This window comes from Phasianus colchicus, chromosome 7 (genome assembly GCF_987193195.1).
Source record: "Phasianus colchicus chromosome 7, bPhaCol1.hap1.1, whole genome shotgun sequence".
Classification (NCBI taxonomy): domain Eukaryota; kingdom Metazoa; phylum Chordata; class Aves; order Galliformes; family Phasianidae; genus Phasianus; species Phasianus colchicus.
The window spans coordinates 18,853,337-18,875,430 of record NC_143442.1 but is presented as its reverse complement, the minus strand read 5'-3'; the positions used below and the strand labels follow the sequence as shown (position 1 = coordinate 18,875,430).

The following is a 22,094-nucleotide window of genomic DNA, read 5'->3' as shown; positions in this document are numbered from 1 at the left end:
TGTAAGATGCACTGATACAGTCTCTAAGTTCATACAGTGTTTCAGGATAAAAACTGGGTCATCCAATTAACTCTGAATATGGCACAGCTGGAATGAAATCTACAGATTTCTGGGCAAAGGCTGGAACTTCTTTAACATCACCTTGTGTCTTTTGATACTGCTGATAGCAATTAGAAAGTACCAACTAAAATAAGAACCCTTGCTAGGATGAAAGGATAAACTGTCATCATTTTTTCTTCTCAAGAGAATTTTCTAGTTCCTCTGTATTATGTTCTGTGGAATTCTTATTAATACTTGAACTGCTATGCAGTACACACTAATGATTAGCACAGCATTCAGAAAATGACTTCATCTATTCAGATACTTTGCAGTGTTCCACCTAAATGCTACATTCCTAATTCTGGGGATGGGAGACACAAGACTCAAACATTAGCATGGAAGTTGGACATTTAGGCTGAAACTCACAACAATGAGAAAATAGTACGTGGATCCAGGAAATGGACAACATTAAGGAAAAGGACATATCCGAAACTTTACATGAATTACCTCTAGTATGCCTTGTTCCTCCTGAAGCAGCAGCTTAGCAAGAAAATTCTCCCTTGCCCTCCCTCCTGTGCCACCACCACAGGTGAAGTCTCAGTGAGTCATTAGAGCTTCCTGCCTGCTGCAAAGCACTCAGAAGGGACAGCTCAGCTTTACCAAGGTGTTTTTCAGTTTTCTGGTGTGGCAAGTCAATCTAAAGTCCCTGCTTTTTTTTAATGCAGCAGCTGGTTCATTCTGAGTTTTCCTTTTGCTGACACAAAAATCAGTCACATCTTGTCACTCCTGACAAGATGCCCCTTCCCAATTCCACTTGACCAGACCTCTGAACAGGAGCACAGAACTCTGTGAAGGTGTGAAAGAAGCATGCCAGGCAGGAAAACTGGGAGGGAATCAATAGGAGACAGATTTAAAGTATTATTAGACGGTTGCTCCTTCTCCATTTCACCTGCAGAGTAATCCACTGCTTTAACCAGTGGAACAGATGCTCTCCCCAGCTGCACACTGTCAATTCTTGGGTGATCATCACCTTCACTGTGCACTTTCTGTGTTCTAGATTCTCCTGCTGCAATTCCCTTACCTTCTCCCATCTCCTCTCACCATATTAGGAGCTACAGGTCTGTATCAAACAGCGCAGTGATAATCCACCACAGCAAATAAGTTCACGTATTTGATACCCCTTGTTAACACTAAGGCTCCATACTTTAGACTGCAGTGCTTTAGACATTACTGAAAACGCCCACTTGCATCCTGGACGACTGGTGATACATTGAAGCTTGCTTATTCTTCCACAGTCCAGCTCAGTTTAATTTTATGAAAAGGAATTAAACTACAAGAGAATAAAACCAGGACAGATCTTTCCTACTGAACAAAGAGCTGACTGTTCCTGCAGGCACTGAGCATTCTCCTCTTCCCCTGAACAAATAAGCCAAAAGTGCCTTTGTATTCTCTAACTCAACATTAGTGAAGTTCAGCAGTAGAAAAAGTTGGTAAAAAGTTTAGTGCTCACCTGGGCCAGTTATGCTTGAGGTTTGTATGAGACTTTTTCCCCCTTTCTCCTTTTCTCTTTCTAACACTTAGGTTCTTCCCTCATCTTACTTCCTGCTTTCTCATGTTTCCTTGGGTTGGATCACAGGAATTTACATCTAGAACTGAAGAAAAAGGAAATCTGTAAGAACTAAGGAAAGAAAAGCTACACTATGTGCAGCGTATCACAGTGCTGTTTAGATGACAGCCTGGAACTAGGGTACAGAAAAATATCACCAGCCAAATTTTTTTAAGCTGAATATAAGCAAACGAATTTTCAGTATTCCAGAACACCTTCCTGAACACAAATGTTCTATGAATACCTTCACATCACTGCACAGTCTATGAGCACTTTGTTCATTATTCTCTTCTCCATCATTTCTTCTAGCAGAAGACTAGCAAAGACAGTAACTTCTGTTTTTTGCAACACAGAACATTTCCCTTCCTTAGGAAAAGTTTTGCACTCAGGAGTCTTTTGTTGTCCTCCAGCCATTAGCATGCAAGAATCATTGTCTTTGTCCAGTGAACTTTTTATTTTGAATGCATTTGGCAAAAACACTACAAAATTGGTCCTGGCAGGTTTTAAAGCAACCGAACAGCCACTGCACTGCTTGCTATATCTCTCATCTCTGTACTCACAAAGCCAATAATACAGGTACATTTCTTCTAACCAAAGATTTTGAGCGTTACTGAAGAAATAACATCGTGCACATAATCAGCCAGGCAGCAAACAATTCTGAGGGGGGAATCACACAGCTGTCCTCTCTCTCCAGCACACACCTGTGTATTGCTGCAGACAACCTTCCTGCAGGTGCTTAATCGCAGAGCAGCAAATGTCAGCACAAAGGGTGAAAAAGCTCATATTTTCTGTTTCCAAACTGATATATTTGCACATAAACTGACCTTCTATTTTAAAAGGGTCTGAACTGGCTTTCAGTGTCCTATGCTCACCCCTCCTCCTAGCAGGACTGCCGTGTGAAAGTATCAGCCCAGGGGCAAAAGAGCTCTGCTTGGTTCAGGTCGTATTTTCATTTCTGAACAGAACTTGGGTGAACACTTCTATTTTCACTTTATGTGCTACAGCGTCAATAATCTACATCAACCCAGATAAACACCAGATGATAAAAGGACATCATGTTAGGAAAATAAATGCATTATAGTTTGAAATCATGCATTAAAAATTGAGTGAAGTTAATTTGGGGGTACAAAAGGGGTCTAAAAGGAATTTGACATATTTTTGAATACACATTTTCCACAGAATTCGACTGTGGGATGAGACAGAACCAATTCACTACCTTGGCAAGAAAGAAACCTCAGTAACTGCAACTGGATTGCTGACACTTGGCCAGCATTATGCATTTGCACTAACAGGAATTTTCACACAGGAACAGAGCTCTGTACTTAACTGTTTCAAAGTACCTCAAAGCAAAACACCAAGCCTGGGTTTTCACTGCACAGTGGTACTGGAATTTTAGAGCACAGATTTCGATTAGAAGAATTAAAAAAAAAAAAAAACAACCAACACCAGGTTTTAAATATAAAAACTAAGAATTATTTTATATTTGCAAAGAAAGGAAATGCACTGCTTTAGAGAAGTAACTAGAAAGACACTCTTAAGTTCGCCTCCTCTCCGGCGGCTTGCAGCATTAAGCACAGCTGTTACCTTCCAAAACAACGTAATGTCTGTGTACGTTTCCCTGCCGCAGTGGACTTCTCAGGGTATCGGGGAAACCCCGGCGTTACTTCGGAGAGGGGACAGCCCCCGCCCCACTCGCCGCGTCAACGAGCCGCCGGTCAAACGCACGCCGCCATTTCGGGGCTGCGCTTCACGGAGGTGCGGCGGCGGGCGAGGGCGGCCCCGCGGAGCCCGGGCAGCGGCTGCACGGAGCCTCGCTCCGCCGAGGCCAGACGCGGTGGCGCGCGAGATTACCTCAGGGCGTAAGGGCGGCTCAGCGCGGGAAGAGCCGGGCTCTGGAGGAAGGTCGATTAAAACCATAAACCAAGAGTGAGATTTAGTGAGATCTTAAAGGAGCAAGAAATGCAATTAGTGCATACGTACGCATAATTGGTATTACGCTGCTTTCACTGAGATTTACTGACCACCTATATATCTTCTGCACGGAGACAAAACGGCTGTCTGAGAGCACAGGTCAGTCTGCGCTCTGAGAATTCTGTCCTGGAGCAAAATAAGTGCTTTATAGAGCACTTCTCCCCCATTGGGAGTGTTTTTCTGGTGGAACCCCCCCCATCTTTGAGCTCATTTGCATTTTATCTGTATTTGGGCTTATACGGAACAAAATCTTCAGCTTGTTTCTGGTTGCTTGATTGGGAGAAATTCAGATGTGTATTTCTCTGGTACACTTGTTTAACAAAAAAGAGAAAGGGAAGAAAAAAGAGCAAAAAGCCCAGAGAAACAAATAGGAGGCTCTTGCCTTTCTCAGTGTGCCGTGCTTTTCCCAGCCTCACGTCAGCAGGGCTCCTGCTCCGCTTCCCATAGCACTCTCAGGGTAAACATTGTGCCGGCTCATCGTGAACACTCTGCTTCTTCCACAGGGTTTTTCATTTTATCTCTCTCAAATGTGTTCAGACCCATAAAATGAGCAGACCTATTTTTATAGTCAGAAGCATGAAGCTCAGCTCTGCCTGCCCCAGGCTGAGGTTTAAAATGATAGGAACTGGTACTCCAATTGAATGAGATGCAATTAAAGAGCAGCTACTGTTTTCATCAGCTTCAATCAGGTCTGACTCCCTCCATCCATAGAATCAGCTCTCATCTAATATTTTTTTTTAAACTAAGAAATAGTCTGTAAGTAATGTTCATAATAATAATAAAAGAGAGGGCTTTGTATCCATGTAATTCTTCATAATTATTTGAGTTGCAAACTGTAAAGACTAATTCTTCCTCTGCATTTTTCTCCATTACTGCATCTTTTCTGTTTTTTTTTTGTTTTTTTTTTTTTTAAAACAAAGCCATAATTCCTAACAGTGAATTATCATCATTCTGACCAAAGTGCAACGTTTCTCTTAAACCTCTCTCTAAATTACTGGATTTTGTGCTTTGTAATCCTATGCGAATGCATTTTTCTTGCATCCACATTTTAGTAAACTACTTCAAAATAATCTTTCATAAAAAGTGAAGCAACTGAAAGACAAACCTAGATTTAGATAATCAGTAAAGAATGTAGACTATGAGCATTTTCTCTGAATTCAGACCATCATGACATTAGCAAGAGACTGAGGTGATCTGACAGTTTTGCTGAGCAATGTTCCTTTCCATATTACTGCTGTTTTGCTGAATTATTATACAAAAGTGTATACAAAGCCTTCTTCACAAGCCATTTTCTCTATCCACAGTTGCAAAAATTCTGTAGTATAGCATTATATAAGTTGTATAATAGCAAATAGTAACACAGACAGCACACGCACCCAGGCAAGCTGACCCTCCTGAACATCTAGCAGCCTTATCTAAGCGGGACCTCAGCATTTAATTCTACATGCTTTCAGCTTACAGAAGTTAGAACACACAAAGATGGGAGATCTGGGTACTCCAGATTTCTCCCATAGTTCATATGTTGGTTTTCGAATCACAGAAACTTCCCTGATTATGACTCTTTTGTCTGCTACAATCTGGACTTTCTTGGGCTCTGTCACAAAAGCTCATCCCTATTTATTTTTTAATCAATCCCTTGAGTCTGCCTGCTTGTTTTGTTCTGATGCTGATGGCTTTTCATTCCCTTTTTCACTAGCCCCTTGCAGACCAGCTAGAACAACTTTTCTGTACACTGCCAGACTGTTCAACATACCTGCATACAGTGAGGAGACAGTCATGATGGGTAAGTACACTGTACTGGAGCTACCATGCTTGCAGACTGCATCACATGGTGGATTTTGAAGCAGACTTGTTTTCCGTGATGTGACAATTTTCATTGCAGTAGCTTTATAGGTGCAACCAGAGTGCACATCTTGCCAATAGAGTCATCTATGAATCTCAGAAATACCTTAATACAGAATTTGAAAAGTCAACTAAGGATTTGAAGTTACAAAATAAAGCAGTAAAAGAAATGTTATCTTAATTCTAACTTGTATATCTGAAGTTTATTCCTGCTGAAATGAGATAATCCTTCCATTTTTGTAACGTTACACAAGGTAAAGAAATGGGTTTATTTTTAGTTGCCCTTTACTGGTACCTGCACTTTTTATTGCCTTTGATAGCAGCCAGACTAATAACATTGCTTACAATAACACTGTTGCCAGTGCTAAACTGCAGTTTACATAAGTGTTGAAACTGCACTGAAACCGGCTATATTTATGTACAACCATTATTTTGTTCTTGTTGCTTGCAAATCTCCACTAGAACACTTAATTGTTGTTATATTTCTGATTACTTGTGCTGTGATGATTGACTCCTTGTAAGGCTCCGCAAACGCAAGTTCAGTAGGATATGAGTCATTCCTATCCATTCTTTAAGTTATATTTTAAAAAGAAATATTTTCTCACTTGTATGGCCATGGTTAGATGATAGAAGATGAAAAACTATTATTAAATGAAGTATTATAAAATTCTATGGGCTCAAGAATTTAATGGATATGAAATATTTTTTCCACAGTTAATAATACTATGCTGCGTTTAACTGATGGGTGTATTCTATGAATGAGTGCAACTGCTGCACATTGTAATTTGTGTGAGCATGCACATGTGCGAATCTGCTGGTATTTAAATTGGCATACATTACTGACTAGAAGTCAGTCATCCAACCAACAAAATATAAATGGAAGTGTTTTAATCAAAAAATATAGTTGTAATGAAACCACCTCTTTCTGTAATTGAGAAATTGAGATGCCCTGAAATAGTGTTAAAACGTTCTTATTTAAATGGGTATAAACAAGCATTATTCACTACAGTGAATTTCCTCTAGAAGTCCAGATTTCATGCTTTTTAAATGCCTGTACTGAATGCAATTTACTTTGCCCAGAGATGGCCTTGCAATTACAAATAGAATGCCTGGTTGCATTAACCTACACACATCCTAAACACTGTTTCATCAGACGTTAAAGCAATAACATTACACAGGTTTGCCTGAAGAGATAGTGTTGCTGGAGATCTTGAGGAGACTGCCAAAGCGTGTACCTACTTCCATGAAAATCTTGAGGCAGTTTGAATTTTGGCTATCCAAGTATGGACACAACACTCTGAATTCTAAGTGTCTTAGTCAATGACTATTTTGTTACGTTTTCTTGGCCCACCAGGTCATGTGGGTGCTGCTTTGATTTTTCTGTCTTAGCTATAAATAAATGCAAATGCATCCTTGTTCAAGAAATGCCACCATCTTGGAGGAAAAAAAAATCTCTGTGCATAAGTAAAAAAAAAGAAATCCTGAATATGGAAATACTGTATTACCCGAATACAGAAAACAGGAAGGGGAAAGAAACTGAGGTGTTTTACAGTGTGAATTTGAAGGAAAATAATAAAACAGCAAAGGGGGCTGAAAACAACCTCCATTAGGAGAGTATTAAGCAATGGATTAAAAGAAATACCAGATAGTCACCGAATAGTTAAGGTTGAAAGGAACCTCTGGAGGTTATCTGGTCCTATGCCTCTGCTCAAGATGGGACCCAGAGCAGGTTGGCCAGGAGCTTGTATAAGCTGTTTTGGAAGGAGACTCCACAACTTCTCTGGGCAATCTGTGCCAGTTCTCAGTAAAGCAGGGCTTCCTGATGTTTAGATGGAGCCTCTTGTGTTCTAGTTTGTGCCTACAGTGACTTGTCCTAGCACCAGGTACCAGAGAAGAGCCTGAGTCTTCTTTGCACTCTCCCTTCAGGTACATATACATGTTGATAAGATCCCCTCTGAGCCTCCTTTTCTCCAGGCTGAACAGTCCCAGCTCTCTCCCAGACTTCTTATAAGAAAAGTCCTTTGATCGTTTTGGTGGCCCTATGCTAGCTAGACACTCTGCAGTATGCCTGTATCTCTCTTGTACTTCAGAGCCCAGAACTGGACAGAGGACTCATTAATGTTAAGTATCACAGAATCACAGAATCACAGAATCACTAAGGTTGGAAACGACCTATAAGATCATCCAGTCCAACCATCCACCTGTCACCAATGGTTCTCATTAAACCATATCCCTCAACACAACATCCAAACGTTCTTTGAACACCTCCAGGGTCGGTGACTCCACCACCTCCCTGGGCAGCCCATTCCAGTGCCTGACCACCCTTTCAGAGAAGTAGTATTTCCTAATATCCAGCCTGAATCTTCCCTGGCGAAGCTTGAAACCATTCCCTCTAGTCCTATCACCAGTTACACGAGAGAAGAGGCCGACCCCCAGCTCGCTACAACCTCCCTTCAGGTAGTTATAGAGAGCAATAAGGTCTCCCCTGAGCCTCCTCTTCTCCAGACTGAACAATCCCAGCTCCCTCAGCCGCTCCTCATAAGGCCTGTGCTCCAGACCCCTCACCAGCTTTGTTGCCCTTCTTTGAACACGCTCCAGGGCCTCAATGTCTTTCTTGCAGTGAGGGGCCCAGAACTGGACACAATACTCAAGGTGCGGCCTCACCAGAGCTGAGTACAGGGGAACAATTACTTCCCTACTCCTGCTGGTCACACTGCTTCTGATACAAGCCAGAATGCCATTGGCCTTCTTGGCCACCCGGGCACACTGCTGGCTCATGTTTAGCCGAGCGTCAACCAACACCCCCAGGTCCATTTCCTCTACACAGTCTTCAAGCCATTCCACCCCAAGCCTGTAGCGTTGCTTGGGGTTGCTGTGGCCAAAGTGTAGGACCCGGCATTTGGTCTTATTAAACCTCATCCCATGAAGTAGTGGGAAAGGATACCCTCTTGACCTCCTGGTGATACTTTGCCTAAAGCAGCTGGCAGTATTAGTACAGGAGTGGATTCTAGCATAGAGGATTCCACTCTTTAAGTAATTATGTTTACATTTGTAAAGAGCAGGAGAAGCCACTCAACAAAATAATAGCTCTAGCCAAGACTAAAGTGCAAGGTACATAACCATAGTCCAGCCCTTATGGATCATAACCACAGTTATCACTTATGATTACAGCTAACCACAGACTACAGACAACTGGAAACAGAAGAGGGGAGAAGAAATACCTGATGCAGAGAAAACACTGAAAAGTAAATAGCGTGACTAAACTATAGTGAGTTATTTGGTTAATTCCCAGCTGTAAACTCCAAGGGAAAGGTGACTCAGAAGACTTAAAAGCCAACAACAAACAATGCATATAAATCCTATATATTATATATTCTAGAAACCAATTGCCAAGACAAGTATCTACATTATAGAAAATCATCTGTACCAAAATTAACAAATGTAGTGCTCTTCCATGACATGAGTCAGGTTACCCAAATTCCATTAACTTATCCTTTATTATATCTGCAGAGTTGAGTGTGATGCTCCACGGACCGATCCTTAGGAACAAACTGTTTTGTACAGCTTCGTTCACAAAGGCAGCTGCAAAATGATTGGGAATGTAGACATCCTCATGGCTACATTCAGAATTATTACTGGATAGACAACAGATTTTTTTTTAATAAATATAATTATATAAATAATTTTTATAAATATCTAAATTTATTCTCAGTTGGTGCATGTCTGAATCACCAAGCTGCCTACATCACGCAAATGCTTGACCTGAGGAAGTAGATAAGACATAATCAGTAAAATTTGAAAGATACTTATGATAATTGTTTTCTTTTCCCATGTTCTTTCTCCTTCTGCCTTTCCACACACAGCATATACTTTTTTCCATAGTACAGAAAATTAAATGTCGCATTAAAAAAAAAAAATCTCATTTTATACAAGTAACCTCTGCAAATTCCAAACGACTATGCAGTATATTGCTCAAATAGTAACACTAGGTTAAGGGAAATCTACCATTTTTTACTGGCCTCCTTTCTTCTTACAGCACGGTGTCTTTCATAATGAGTTCCCTTAGTGTACAGCATCCATCGTTGCTGTGACACGCTTACTAAGGTAAATCATTTGAATGAGCTTAGCTTTCTTCTATTTATTGTTGCCAGGGGAAACACTGTTGGTATTCACCAATGCAACACTTCTTATGATGTGCATTTCAGGGGACCAGATAAAACAGATATGCAGCATCCTTGGAAATATACTTGCACAGAACAGCATTACTGAAATACCTCTGCTTGAGATTGTTTCGTATTTCTTACCTCTTTACAATGACTATAAATTATAATTACTAGTTGTAACATTATATGTAGTAATCTGATTAACATTCACCAATTCTGCCCACAATTTAAACAGAGGCCCAGTCAGTGAAATGCATTGTTCTAATAGAACCCATTTACATTATTATTATTTTAAATACTTTCTTCCTTGTATAAGATGAATGGATTATTTTCCATACATGGTCTTGCCTTTATCAGATGTGTGACTGAAAAAAGTGAACCAATAGGGATAAAGCAGAATTATGAGCTATTTCTGAATAACTAGGTATCTGAGGGTTATTTGAATGACATCAATCACTTGCTGGGAAGTATCAGTTGCACAGATACAGTTGTACCAAAATCATGAAAGGCAATAAGCATCTTTGACTCTCAGCATATTTGTTTGTTTCTTAAGATAGCAGCTTCTGGCAGGAGAAAAAAGGGTGATGTACAGATGCACATGATATAAATGATGATGAAGTCAAGGTTGGCTGCAGGAAACAAACCACTTTTAATTTCCTGGTGATTTTGATTACTGCCAAAGTACCTGTGTGGAAAAGGGTGACGTTTGAGTGTGGAGGCAGTAACACATGAAAACATAAAAAAAAGCGTGAAAGTAAGGGGAAGCATGAAAGAACCATATCTCACTCAAGTCCTATGTGCATATTTATAATCCTTTGATGATGGTAGATCCTACAGTCTGGGTTGCTGTAACACCATTTGCCTACCATTACAGAGGAGCACTTTCATTTACTTACAGTACAGAGCAGGGGATGCTCCTTGTCTTAAAGGAGTTTACAACATAAGTGCAAGACAAGAACAATGGGCTCAAGCAGACAGCTAAAGAAACTAAATGACATAATAGTCAATTAGAGCAAGAAAGCAAGCAGCCACAGCTTCTTCAGAATAATTTTCAAGCTGTACCCTCTGGCTAGTTGTCCCTCCCTAACACTCTCTGAGAAAATGCAATCTTATTTGCCAGCTATTGTTACATGATTTTCTAGAGCTGCTTGGGCTTCTTTTGTTGTGGAATAATACACAAACAAGGTAATTGCACATAAAATATTTAGCCCATGAAGGCACGAGAAAAAAGTTGCATTACATGGAGAGAGCCCCAGGTAGCCAAAGAAACAGAAGGAAAATAGAACTTCTCACAAACTATATTAGAGGCTTCAACAGCCAGGTGCGAATGATATTCCTTGGCACCTGAAAAACAAAGGCTCATTATCTACTTTAAGTATTTGTTCACATTTAATCCCTTAAAACACATTGCTCTGTTTTGATGAGAAGTGGTTCCGTACATAATCCCATTTCTACTTCAGTAGATCTCTTTTAAGGCTAACGCATGGATACAGTGGAGATGGCTGAACACTTAAAAGAACCATTTTTCAAATGAAGACAGTTTTTGTTCCCATTGAAAGCTTAAAAATAAAAGTGGAATGAGCCCAGTGTCATTTTTTGTCACAACGATCAGAAGTTCAGCAGTTGTAAATTGAAAGCAGTCCTACTGGGACTAATGGGAAGTGTATTAGACAACAGGAGCTCCAAGCAATTCAGCTGGCTAAAACATAAAGACATATGCAACATAAAGAATTGACTGAGAGAGCTTGACTTCACAGGAAAAGTTCATCTTAGAGAATTCTTGCTCTGTGATGGCAAGTAATGGAAGAAAAACACACACATATTTTTAGCTCCTGTCATTAAAACATTTGTTTCCATGCTCAAAGGAAATGAAAAGGTTTACCACTCATGTGATACCTACAAGGGATAAAGACAAAGGGATTATTAAATCCAGTAATACGAGGGATATCTATTGAACTGGCTGCTGTTTTTACAAATTAAGAGAACAATCTGCTCTACATCAAATAACAAAATTATAGGAAATGTCTCTATAAATAATGGTACTTTTATGAAGGCTCATTTAGAAACATTCCTAAGTGGGACTCAGAGCTAAATTCAAAATGCTTCATTGTGTCTGGTATCATGCATAAGTATACTTTGCAAAAAAAACAGGTTTTAGGATGGTAAGATTAGCTTTTAAAACTATCTTTTGTTTAACAACATTCAGCTGTGCTTTCTCAATGGTATTTCAAAGAAACAGCATTTGAAGCACGGAGCATTAAATCTTTTGAGCAGCTTTGGTGATGAGAAAGTACAAATGCTATTGTATGGAAAAATCTAAACTCACCAGGGAAAAAAATGTTAATTTACTAAACCACTCTGCCCATTTATACAAGTAAGATCTCAAAGTGCTCAACTTCACTGAATATATTTTTCCTACTAAGGCATGTTCATTTGCAGGAATAAATAGCTAATATAACCTAGTAGGAATTATAGCTGCAATGACAGGACAGCATACTGGCAGAAGAACAAGTTCCAGGTTTGGACTTGCAGCAGCTGAGGCTGTTCTCAATCTATGAGCACTTGCAGGCTAACAACTGCCCATCTGGGAAAAAGCAGGGGTGCTCAGGGCACAATATCCTACCAAAAGATGGCATAACTCTAACATGGGCTTTCAGTACAGATACCACTGACAGCAGTGAATAATCCATGTAACAGTGAACTGCCACACAGCCAGCTTCCTCATTTTACATGCATCCATCAAATCCAGGAGCTGATTTAATAGTCAGGCACCTTCACACATTGGGTCAGCCCATCCCTGTGATATTCTGATGTTGCAGACAACATTGCTTCATTCTTATCTAGCTTAATGCTCAGGCTCCATTCCTCCCTATCCCCACCTCCAAAAACAAGGAAGTATGAAGCAGGATCAACAGAATCTGGTTTAGATGAAAATTACATGTAAAACATACCAAGATCTGCATACTAATTTACTGCATCTTCTGGCAGCTGCATACGTACAGCACAAACTTATCTCATGGGATTCCAAAACTTAAATGCTGGAGCAAAACAAGCACTTTCTAAAAGCAAAACATCACATTCTTGTGCAATACTGTGAGCTATGCAAGATTCCTACTGTAGCGGTGATGAAAATATTCACTTAGAATTTCAGGCTGTCACTAAAAGAAAAGATGTTATTATGACTATTATGCAAAGGTAACAACAATCAAGACTGTTTCACCAAATTTATCAAAGGTAAAAAAAAAAAAAAAAAAGGGCAAAATTTAATACACAAATATATACATTCAAAAACTTGCAGTGATAGTTATTCCAGAAGCACATCTGACAGAAGAAATGATCAAGAACTGCTTTCCCAGAAAGACAGTTTCTTAACTCAGCATTTTAATGTTAGTGCTTTGCAGCAGCAACGTTATAATAACAGGCATAAAAGCAAGCACAGCCTTAAGCAGTGCAGGTATGCATAAAATGAAATAATCCAAATTATTCATCAAACGTACACAACTGCATGCAAGCAACAAAGGAATAAACAAATCAGAATTACTCTCTACACAAAGTACTTTGCTTAAAATTCTGACATTCAAATAACTGCCTGGCTATTGTGTGGAATTCAATAATAATTGCATTTTGGATGTCTGAGGTGGAAAGAAAAAAAATTCACCAACACACAGATTGACAGGAGACTTTTATTAACATATCTTACAATGCCGATTACTGTATTCCTAGTTTTGTAGTTCTCTGATGCATTTTAAAGATAGATTTATATTCTACAGTAATGTACTGTACTTAAATGATCATTCCTACAGGATATCACACCAGAACATTTGAGTAATGCACACACACGCCACTCTAGTTTGGACCTGTTATTTTTTCAAAGTTAGCTTCATAAAACAGGATAAAAAAAAAGTAATGGGGGAAATCAAAATTCTTGTTTAGCAGCATGCAAGGATATTCAAGTACAATTTTCAACATAGTAATTTTTTTGTGTTTTTAAATTGACTGGTGACTAATTCACCAGTGCTAAAATAAACACTATGAAATACCCCAATGTTAAAGTTAAGGCTAATAGTTTAATTCACATCCATATGCACAACCAGAGAACGCTCCATTTCAAATAGAACACAGTAATCAAATTCTGGATACGTTATCTCGTGTGAATATAGCATTGGTGCTTCAAACTAAGGATTACTCAAGTTCATGAGCCCTGTAATAATGTTATGCTGGAGATGTAAAGAAACTTTTTGCTTGTCAACCACACTTACAAAATGGCCCGATACTCATAATGAGCAATGCAAAAATATTACAGGCAGAACTTATAATACAGTATCAAAAAAGTAATATTTTGGAAAAGACATAGCTGTTTAGTTGGTGAAACAGTAATTTTAATCTTACAGGAAGTACTGTAATACTTTTTGAAATATATATATATATTTATACGTATGTATAAAAACCAGCATCCGTTATTGTGGGGGGTTTTGAGTTGCAGTTATCCAGAAAAATTCATTGTATTTAGTCACTTTTCCTTCTGTCCATTCTCCTTGATTACTACACAGTCATTTTATTTCCCCTATACACTTTTCACTAAGTAATGACTTCCACTGGGGAACTCTTTTCATTGTATACATTTTTTTTATCATAAGATGTTTTTATTTTACACATACAAATTTTATTTTACACACAAGCTACGAAAGTCAAAAATACCAGGAACTGCTTGGTAGTGCTGTATGAAATAGCCAACATGTCCAACACCTGTGGAAAAACATCAGTAGCGATATATTACATACCAGTATATTAACTGTAATCTTTCCTGCCAACGTACACAGAGCAGGGTTTAGTCCAGTCTGGCCTGTTCTCTTGAATTGTTTTAGCTCTCTAAACATGAACTGATCTGGCATTCTTCCAGTGAGGCTGCATATGCATTATGTGTTCACATAGGCTACACCTCGAGTTTTTTTTCTTTTCTTTTCTTTTTTTTTTCTTTCCCTTTGGAAAACCAAGCAGAAAGAATAGTGATTATTCTGAACAAATGCAATAGAAGAACCTCCTGAAATGACAGGAAAGATACAAAATCATGTTTCCTTTGTAGAACAGCCCGCACATTTCCAAAACAATAATTCTGAAGTATACGTCTGGTCTGTAATGAGAGACAGGCTTACGGTTGTTACACTTATGATTGGGATCTGCCGTGTCAGGTGCCATACTAATTCCCTATATACAGCAACTTCTGTATGTGTTATCACTAATGGTTTATTCAATTGATATGGAAAAAAAAGTCAGGAAGAGAAAAAAAAGAATGCATTTTCTGGATTATATTAAGAGCAATGACCTACCTAATTTACAACTATTTCATGTATTTTATGGAAGAAAAAAAATCTATGAAATTCCTGAGAAAGCATAAGTTTTCAGTAATGCCTGAAATATTTCAATAGACCTCTTGTGGTAAGTGAAATAATCTTTAAAATTCAACTTTCAGACCAATTGTTACCATGCAGTCTCACAATCATTGTACAATTCATGTCTAATTACAAATGCATACCAAGCAAAAAACCTCAAACCAACACAAGAAAGGCAAAAAAAAATTATCCAACATAGAAGATGTAGTACACATATACAGTTTCAGCAAAAATTGCTAAAAACTCAACTCCACGCAGAGAAAAATAAAAACTTGAGAGCTATCCCTGGAGCCTCTAAACAACTGTAAGTAAAACTTGTGCTTCTTAACAATATCGGACAAAAAAAGTAGGACTACTGAGTGCAATCATTGCTCACACCATTTTGAGGATTTAATTTCAAATTATTATATGACTATTTAATAACAACAGCAGCATATTATGCAAAAATTTCATGTGTTGACCAAGTTCCATTTCCCTTTTATGCCCATTCCCCACTCTACCCGAGACAAAGAGCTGAACTCCCATTCATTTAAAGCTATTGTCAGTCAAGATGCATTCATTCGTGGAAACAGCGATGATATGGTATGAAGATGATGATGATTTACAAGCCATTATAATGTGGCCCCCATCTCTTATTGATATGATCAAAAGTATGAGACACCCACTGCTGCTCAAGCACTTTGTATCTTTCCTTGCATATGTAGAGAGGTTTGCCACGCCTGTTAAAAAAAAAACAAACATACTAATGGTTAATATGTCACATAAAATGGAAAACAACTTCATTGTTAATATAAACATTGTCAATATAAACAAATATATAGGATATTCATATTTCATCCTTCCCCTCCCCCAGAGAAGCACATATTTTTATAGGGGGCTTTTGGTTTTAAGTAAGATTGCTGCACTCCTTCTCCCTCTTGGAGAAACTTGCAGAAAATGGGAGTTTTGCCTTCAAGGAAGGTAGAGATTTTTATCTGTTACTGCATTATATATAACTGATACACACAGAGCAGCAACAATAAAACGTACTTGTAATTAAATCATTACCTAAGATCTCTGTCTTCTTCACCATGTGCGTCTAGATAAACAGAGCCCCAAAGGCAGAAACGATGGCCTCTTATGATGATGATTACAGATGCATTAATCAAAAGAAATATTCCTGTCCCAGCTCCACAGTTCTGTGAATGCTGTAGAATTATGAGTGCAGAAAGGGAAGAGTACAAAGATTGTTAGTCTCCATTAACTTTATAACAAAAAGGACTTTCAAAATATAAACTAGTTTTTCTTGAAACAACATGCATTATTTACTAGGGTACAGTTTGACAAGGTATAGCCTGCCCCAAAATTCTCCAGACAAACCAGAACTCTATCTTGTGCTGCCATAACTTTATATACAAAAATGGTTCTGATGGCAAAAGGGAAAGTACTCATATTCTGTTAAGAGTTGCATAAGAAAAATGAACAAAAACATTCTGTACAATATTTATAATTTGTTGTATAACCATTTAGAATCACAAAATATTCTGCACAGATGGCAAAAAAAGAGAAAATAGTAAAAAAAAAAATCTTGCCTTTTCATAGATCTAGTCTGCAGTTCTACAAGACTAATTTTTTAAAAAATTAATTCCTGTGTGCTTCAATATGTCACTCACTACTGTATGTAAAGTATGTATTTTTTTCTATATAGCTTTATTACAAGTAAAGGGTATGACTCCACTGACTAAAATAAAATGTAATTAGTTACATAGATTCTTAATTCTTTTCAACTATTTGCATGAAGCATACACCTTAAATGTAACTGTTAATTGCATTTTAAATTTTGCCTACTTTTCTCTTCTCCCACTGTAATAGAACAGAGAGAAAGATAAGTGCAAGGAATTACATGATCCTTATGGAATTTATTTGGGTTTGATTTTATGCCCTAGTTATAAATTTCTCCTCAGTTTTGTGAAGCCAATGTATTTCCAGACTTCTAGCAACTGTTGAGTGATATGAGCATTCTGAAGGCAGCAAATTTCAATAGGTTAAAATGAAAACAATGTGTCAACACTGCCCACAACAGCTTTTTAAGAGTTCTTCCACAAGGGGAAGAATCCACAAGATTAATACAACTGTTTTTCAGAATCCAATCTAGGTCCAACTATTAGAAATAAATGCTAAACATGATACAAACATTCATATAAGATCAGGATCGCATCAGGACCAAGCAATGGAGTTAAAAATGCCTGCTAGAATGGGAACCAAGTACAGAACTGGAATTATCTCTCTTACCAGTACACATTCACAGTAACTCTGTTGTTTGCAGCATAATCCTTTCAAGCATACAAAAGTACCACAAACTAGACAAACAGCAGGATCTTTAGGAACCTTGGTACAAACAGTACAAGTCTTTCTGTGATAATACTGAAAAATGGTATTATAATTCTCAGGCAACTGAAGGAGACGTGGTAAGTCCCACTTAGGCTCCTGGATAAGCAAAGCCTAGGAAGAAAGAACAATTGATCAGTTCTGTACATTCATTTATATAAAACTAAGACTAAATTATGGAAGAATGGAAAAATACCATTCTCTCAGTCATTCTCTATTTCACACATTAGGAAGTATCGTGCAACAGTCACCTGCTTCTGCCTGAACACCCTTCCTGTGGTCACATTTTGTCTTTTGTAACAGGTACAAAATGAGTGCTAACCATTTCCCAAGGACATTTTCTAAAAGTGACACCACTTAAGTGCAATAACCTTCATGGCTAAAACAAAGAGGACTGAGATGAGTGTAAAAGAGAAGACTGCTGCTCACCACATCCACCGGAGGAAAAAAAGCAATAGTGTTGAAACATTTCTAATTTCTGCTTCACAACTAACTTCCTAATTCTGCTTATTCAGATCTTGTTGGGTTTTTTTGTTTGCTTGTTTTTGTTCTTGTGAGTTTTTTTTTTTGTTTTTTTTTTGTTTTTTTTGCAACTTTGGCAGAAGATGCACAATCTGTTACAGTAAACTGTTAAACAGCTTTTATCATTTTGATCTTTTTCAATATCGCTGATGATTTAGATTGGGTATAAGGAAAAAGGTGGTGTTTTTGTTTTTTTAAGATAAGCGTAGAAAAGCATTGGAACAAGTTTTCCAGAGACATGGTGAATGACCCAACCTTGGAGATATTGAAGACCTGGCCAGACAAGGCTCTGAGCAGCCTAATCTAACCATGGATATCCCTCTTCACTGCAAGGGATTGGACTAAATGATATTTAAAGGACCCTTCCAACTCAAACAATTCTTTGATGCTCAAAAATATTGCTAGCATCTAATAGGCACAACAAACTTCTGCTAAGTATTTTCTTTGAAGAAAGCTTCTGTTACATGACCTGAATAGGCTCTAGGTGCAGAAAATATGGGTACACTTAGAAAATAGAAATGCCATCCTTAGATTATAATGCCTCCAGTAATCCTATTGAAAACAGTTAGGCTTTCTTATTCCTTTTTGTAACCATTCAAATCCATATCCACTAACTAACATTTCTGATCACAATCTCTTTCTCATATACAAGTCAGGTTCTCCGATCCTACACAAGAGGGCATGTACACAAACAGTTAGCAACTGCTTCCGCATCAGCACCACATCAGCTACACTTGTATCACAAGTATTTTTGCTACATACCTTTACTTGATCTGGATGTCTGTCTGCAAATGAAGCCAACTCTGAGCACCATTGTGATATCATGTCAAATGCTGGCACTGGCCAATCAAGACAGGAGGCACTGGTGAATTCATCAGATGACTGAAAAGATGGTAACAGACCCAGACAGCTTGCAAGAACTGTGAATTCTTCATCTTCCTTTTGATACAAAACCAGAGATTTTAGATTAGTGCCTGTGCTTTGAATTTTTTTATTTATTAGACTATACACAGTTTATTTAAAAATGCCTCTATTCCAACAGCAATAGTAAATGTATTAGCATTATTGTACTAGAATATATTCACAAAAAAAGAAAAGGTTCCATTTCTTACTTTCTTCTTCCAAATTATCTCAAACTGGATTCTCAAAATAGAACTAGTCAGAATAAGAAAAACAGGACAAACAAAAAAAAACCCAAAATAGTTCGTAGCTGTAGGTGAGAATTTTGATGCCATGAAATGGGGAAGCAGCAGACTATTTAAATCAGTTTAATATCTCACAGAGCTTAAATACGGTTGTCTGCTGATGCATTGTCTCTAAGAATAAAGCCCAAATATGAACAGACATTAAGCAAACTCAGGACTGAAGTCTAGTCTGTGTGCAAACTCATCTCTGCAAATGCATTGTAAGTTTTAAAGCTCTGCTGTAATCTATGAGACAGATAGGTATGACCTGTTAAAATAAGCATGTATCTGCTGTGGGTTTTTTGGTTTTGTTTGTTTTAAATATAACATTTTTCAGGGAAAATACCCTGGAAAAAAATAGGAAGAAGAGAAAAATGTTACAGAGGAATGCTATAATATGTATTAAGAAAAAAAAAAAAAACACCAAAAACAAAACAACAGTTTTTAAATGGATACATTTGAGTGTGCCCCTCCCAGTCTGTACCTGGCAACTAGGTAAATCCCCTCCAAACAGATGGTGTTGAAGTAGGCTGGTGATCCTGAGGAAAGGTAGGCAGAACTGCTGCAGATAGCACTCTATAGAATCAGGGTTTACCTAAGAGGGAAGGAAGTAATTAGTAAATTCTGAATAAGCTGTCGCCAATGTAAGAAACTTCAGTATTTGTCAAATGTTATCTGCATGCACTGCCATTAAGATACAGTGTATCAAACACATGTTTCGAAGGCTGGCAGTCCACTAATAATCTGAAAAAACTTTGTTGCTTCCAATCCCCTGCCCCCCTCCACAGAACTTCCCCGGACCGATACTTAAACATCCAGCTTTCCCAGTTTCTAAAAAGCTTTTTGTGCGTATGATTAGGACACACAATTATAAGAAATATTTGTCAATAACTTTCTCAACACAGCACTGTCAATAAAAGAAAGGTTTGCATAGACAAACTCTCCCAAGGGGATGTGCTTTGATCTAGAAAATAGAGTGGTACTGCAGTCTTTAGCAAGATCAGAGAAAACTCATTACAACAACCATGCTAAAATACTTCAACAAGAGATAGAAAAGGGATGTTATATAAATTTTCAAGAGATTTGCCAATACCACTGTTAATTCATCAGTCTCTTGTTCTTCATATATCTTCCCCATAGACAGCTCGCTCACCACATGACCCAGCAATACTTCCCAAGATTTTTCTCCATTGCATGTATTCTGAAAATAAAGAAATAAAAATTGCTTGGACACAAAAAGGAGAAGAATTTTCTGTAAAAGAAACAGTGATAAAATAAATTTTCTTTTCATCAGCACGTGCATTTTGACTTATAAAGCTGCATGTTATTTAAAACAATTGAAGGCAAAATTTTACAAAAAGGAAATGCATTTAGTTCATAGAATGAAATACGATTTAGTACCCTAATTACATATATTTTAAAGCATTCTATGAAAACACTGTGTATTTCTTTTTTTTTTTTTTTGTGAGAATATAAAAATATTTACTTTAAAGTTAAAATAATCGCTTTATGGATAGACTGTCTTTTGGCAGAACTTGAATTTTAATAAAACTGATTTTAGAAAATGATTGTTTCCTAAAACGCACCAGACTTAAGTTATAAACTCTTGCCCTGTATTGTACATTGAAACAAGTCTATGAAAAAAAAAGGAAAGTTGTGTTTGAAATGAATACTATCTACTGCAGATGGGAAAAACATGTTTAGTAGAAAGAACGAATAGCCACTTTGCTTTGTATCACATCATTTAAAGGCAACAATTACAAAAGCCATCAGAAACAGAAAGCTGTGTTCCCATAATTACTTTTCTTCCAAGTCATAATAAATTGTACCGAGGGAAATTGCAGTAAGAATTTTGAGCTACGTTAGTGGTTTGATCACTTGGCTCCAACAGAGGGGAAAGAGTTCAGCTCAGATATGGCATCCAGAATACCGAACAAAGACTCACTTGACATTATCCACAAAAGACAAAAGTGTGATCAGTGTAGGCATCATAGCATCGAAACATCAACTGTTGTCAGCATGCAAGAAAAAGCCAGCCTGAACCAAACTTTTAAAACCATTTGGGCCTTCTGAGGAAAAGCTATGTTCCTTAAATAAAGTCAAATTCCTTCATCACATGCAAAGCAAAATACTTAATCTGAGGACTATGGCTAAGATTATGTTTGCTAGGCACTAGCAGGAACATGGCTGAAAGAAGAGATGGGCCGCAGCAGAGCTGGGAGAGAGGAAGAGGGAGCTGTGCAATTACCACCAGCAAGCACTCAGAGATCTCTTGAACACACATGCAGCAACGTTATGCAGGATGAAGAGGAGGAAGAAAATCTAGAAATACATTTGGGGAAGGACAAGCTCATCTGTGGGCTTTTTACAAAAGTACTGCTCTTGGGCTGGGAATCAGGAAGGAAAACACAAGGATAATGTAGATTCAAGCACATACAGCCAAGCTTCTGTCAGAACTTGGACCTCTGTACACAGATGATCTACACAAGACAAGAGCAAGGACGAGGATGTTTAAGAGGGAGTGAGAGACTCTCAATGCAGCATATATGCAGCAAGGAGCAGCATTCCTATTTACCTCCTACTTCTTTGCTCTAGCACTCAGAAAACTGTCAACTTCCAATGGGCTTATCACAGGAGAAAAGCCAAAATTCTCAAGCTGACAGAAGTTAATTTGTTGGGCTCTTTGAAGCATAACAGGATCCATTCACATTAACGTACTGTTTAATATACTACAATTTCCCACTCAGTCTTAACATCCAAAGACAAGCATGTCAGTGAAAATTTCACTAAAATGGAGCGGTCTTCAATATCAGAAGAAAAAGCTACTTTAGAAATCCATTATCTGAGACATTATCATTATTTGCAAGCCTATAGCACAAGTTCCTTTATGTGCTGCAAATACTTTTATGCTTCTATAAGAAAACATCCATTGTAAATGTATGTTCAGATAAACCCAAACTTCAGCTGCTAACAAAAAAGCAGCCCATGTTTATCACATGGACTACAAAAG

General features: G+C 37.9%; 2 protein-coding genes and 1 long non-coding RNA gene across 14 annotated transcripts in view; 1 reads left to right on the top strand and 2 right to left on the bottom strand.

Moving 5' to 3' along the window:
- Positions 1-3,697, bottom strand: part of MYO3B (myosin IIIB) — a 193,097-nt gene extending 189,400 nt beyond the window's left edge. For 6 of the 7 annotated variants that reach the window (XR_016468258.1, XM_090143985.1, XM_090143986.1 and 3 more), the window contains exons 1-2: positions 3,230-3,366; positions 1,550-1,691 (exon numbers count right to left, since the gene is read on the bottom strand). The gene's annotated coding sequence lies outside the window, so the exon portion shown is untranslated. Of the gene's footprint in view, positions 1-1,549; positions 1,692-3,229; positions 3,367-3,625 lie in introns of those variants that run through there. The other variant, XM_090143988.1, reaches the window with a different exon arrangement.
- Positions 3,625-9,273, top strand: LOC149917251 (uncharacterized). Its single transcript, XR_016468262.1, has 3 exons — positions 3,625-3,715; positions 5,313-5,399; positions 8,969-9,273. It is a non-coding gene; the product is annotated as an uncharacterized LOC149917251 (long non-coding RNA).
- A 4,017-nt stretch (positions 9,274-13,290) lies between these two features.
- UBR3 (ubiquitin protein ligase E3 component n-recognin 3) overlaps positions 13,291-22,094 on the bottom strand; it is a 94,462-nt gene continuing 85,658 nt past the window's right edge. For all 6 annotated transcript variants that reach the window (XM_090143980.1, XM_090143981.1, XM_031599493.2 and 3 more), the window contains 6 exons: positions 20,178-20,285; positions 19,569-19,679; positions 18,663-18,839; positions 17,283-17,492; positions 16,059-16,198; positions 13,291-15,730 (listed from right to left, as the gene is read on the bottom strand). In XM_090143980.1, coding sequence (XP_090000106.1) covers positions 15,613-15,730; positions 16,059-16,198; positions 17,283-17,492; positions 18,663-18,839; positions 19,569-19,679; positions 20,178-20,285 — 864 coding nt within the window. In that variant the 3' untranslated portion in view covers positions 13,291-15,612. The remainder of the gene's footprint in view (positions 15,731-16,058; positions 16,199-17,282; positions 17,493-18,662; positions 18,840-19,568; positions 19,680-20,177; positions 20,286-22,094) is intronic.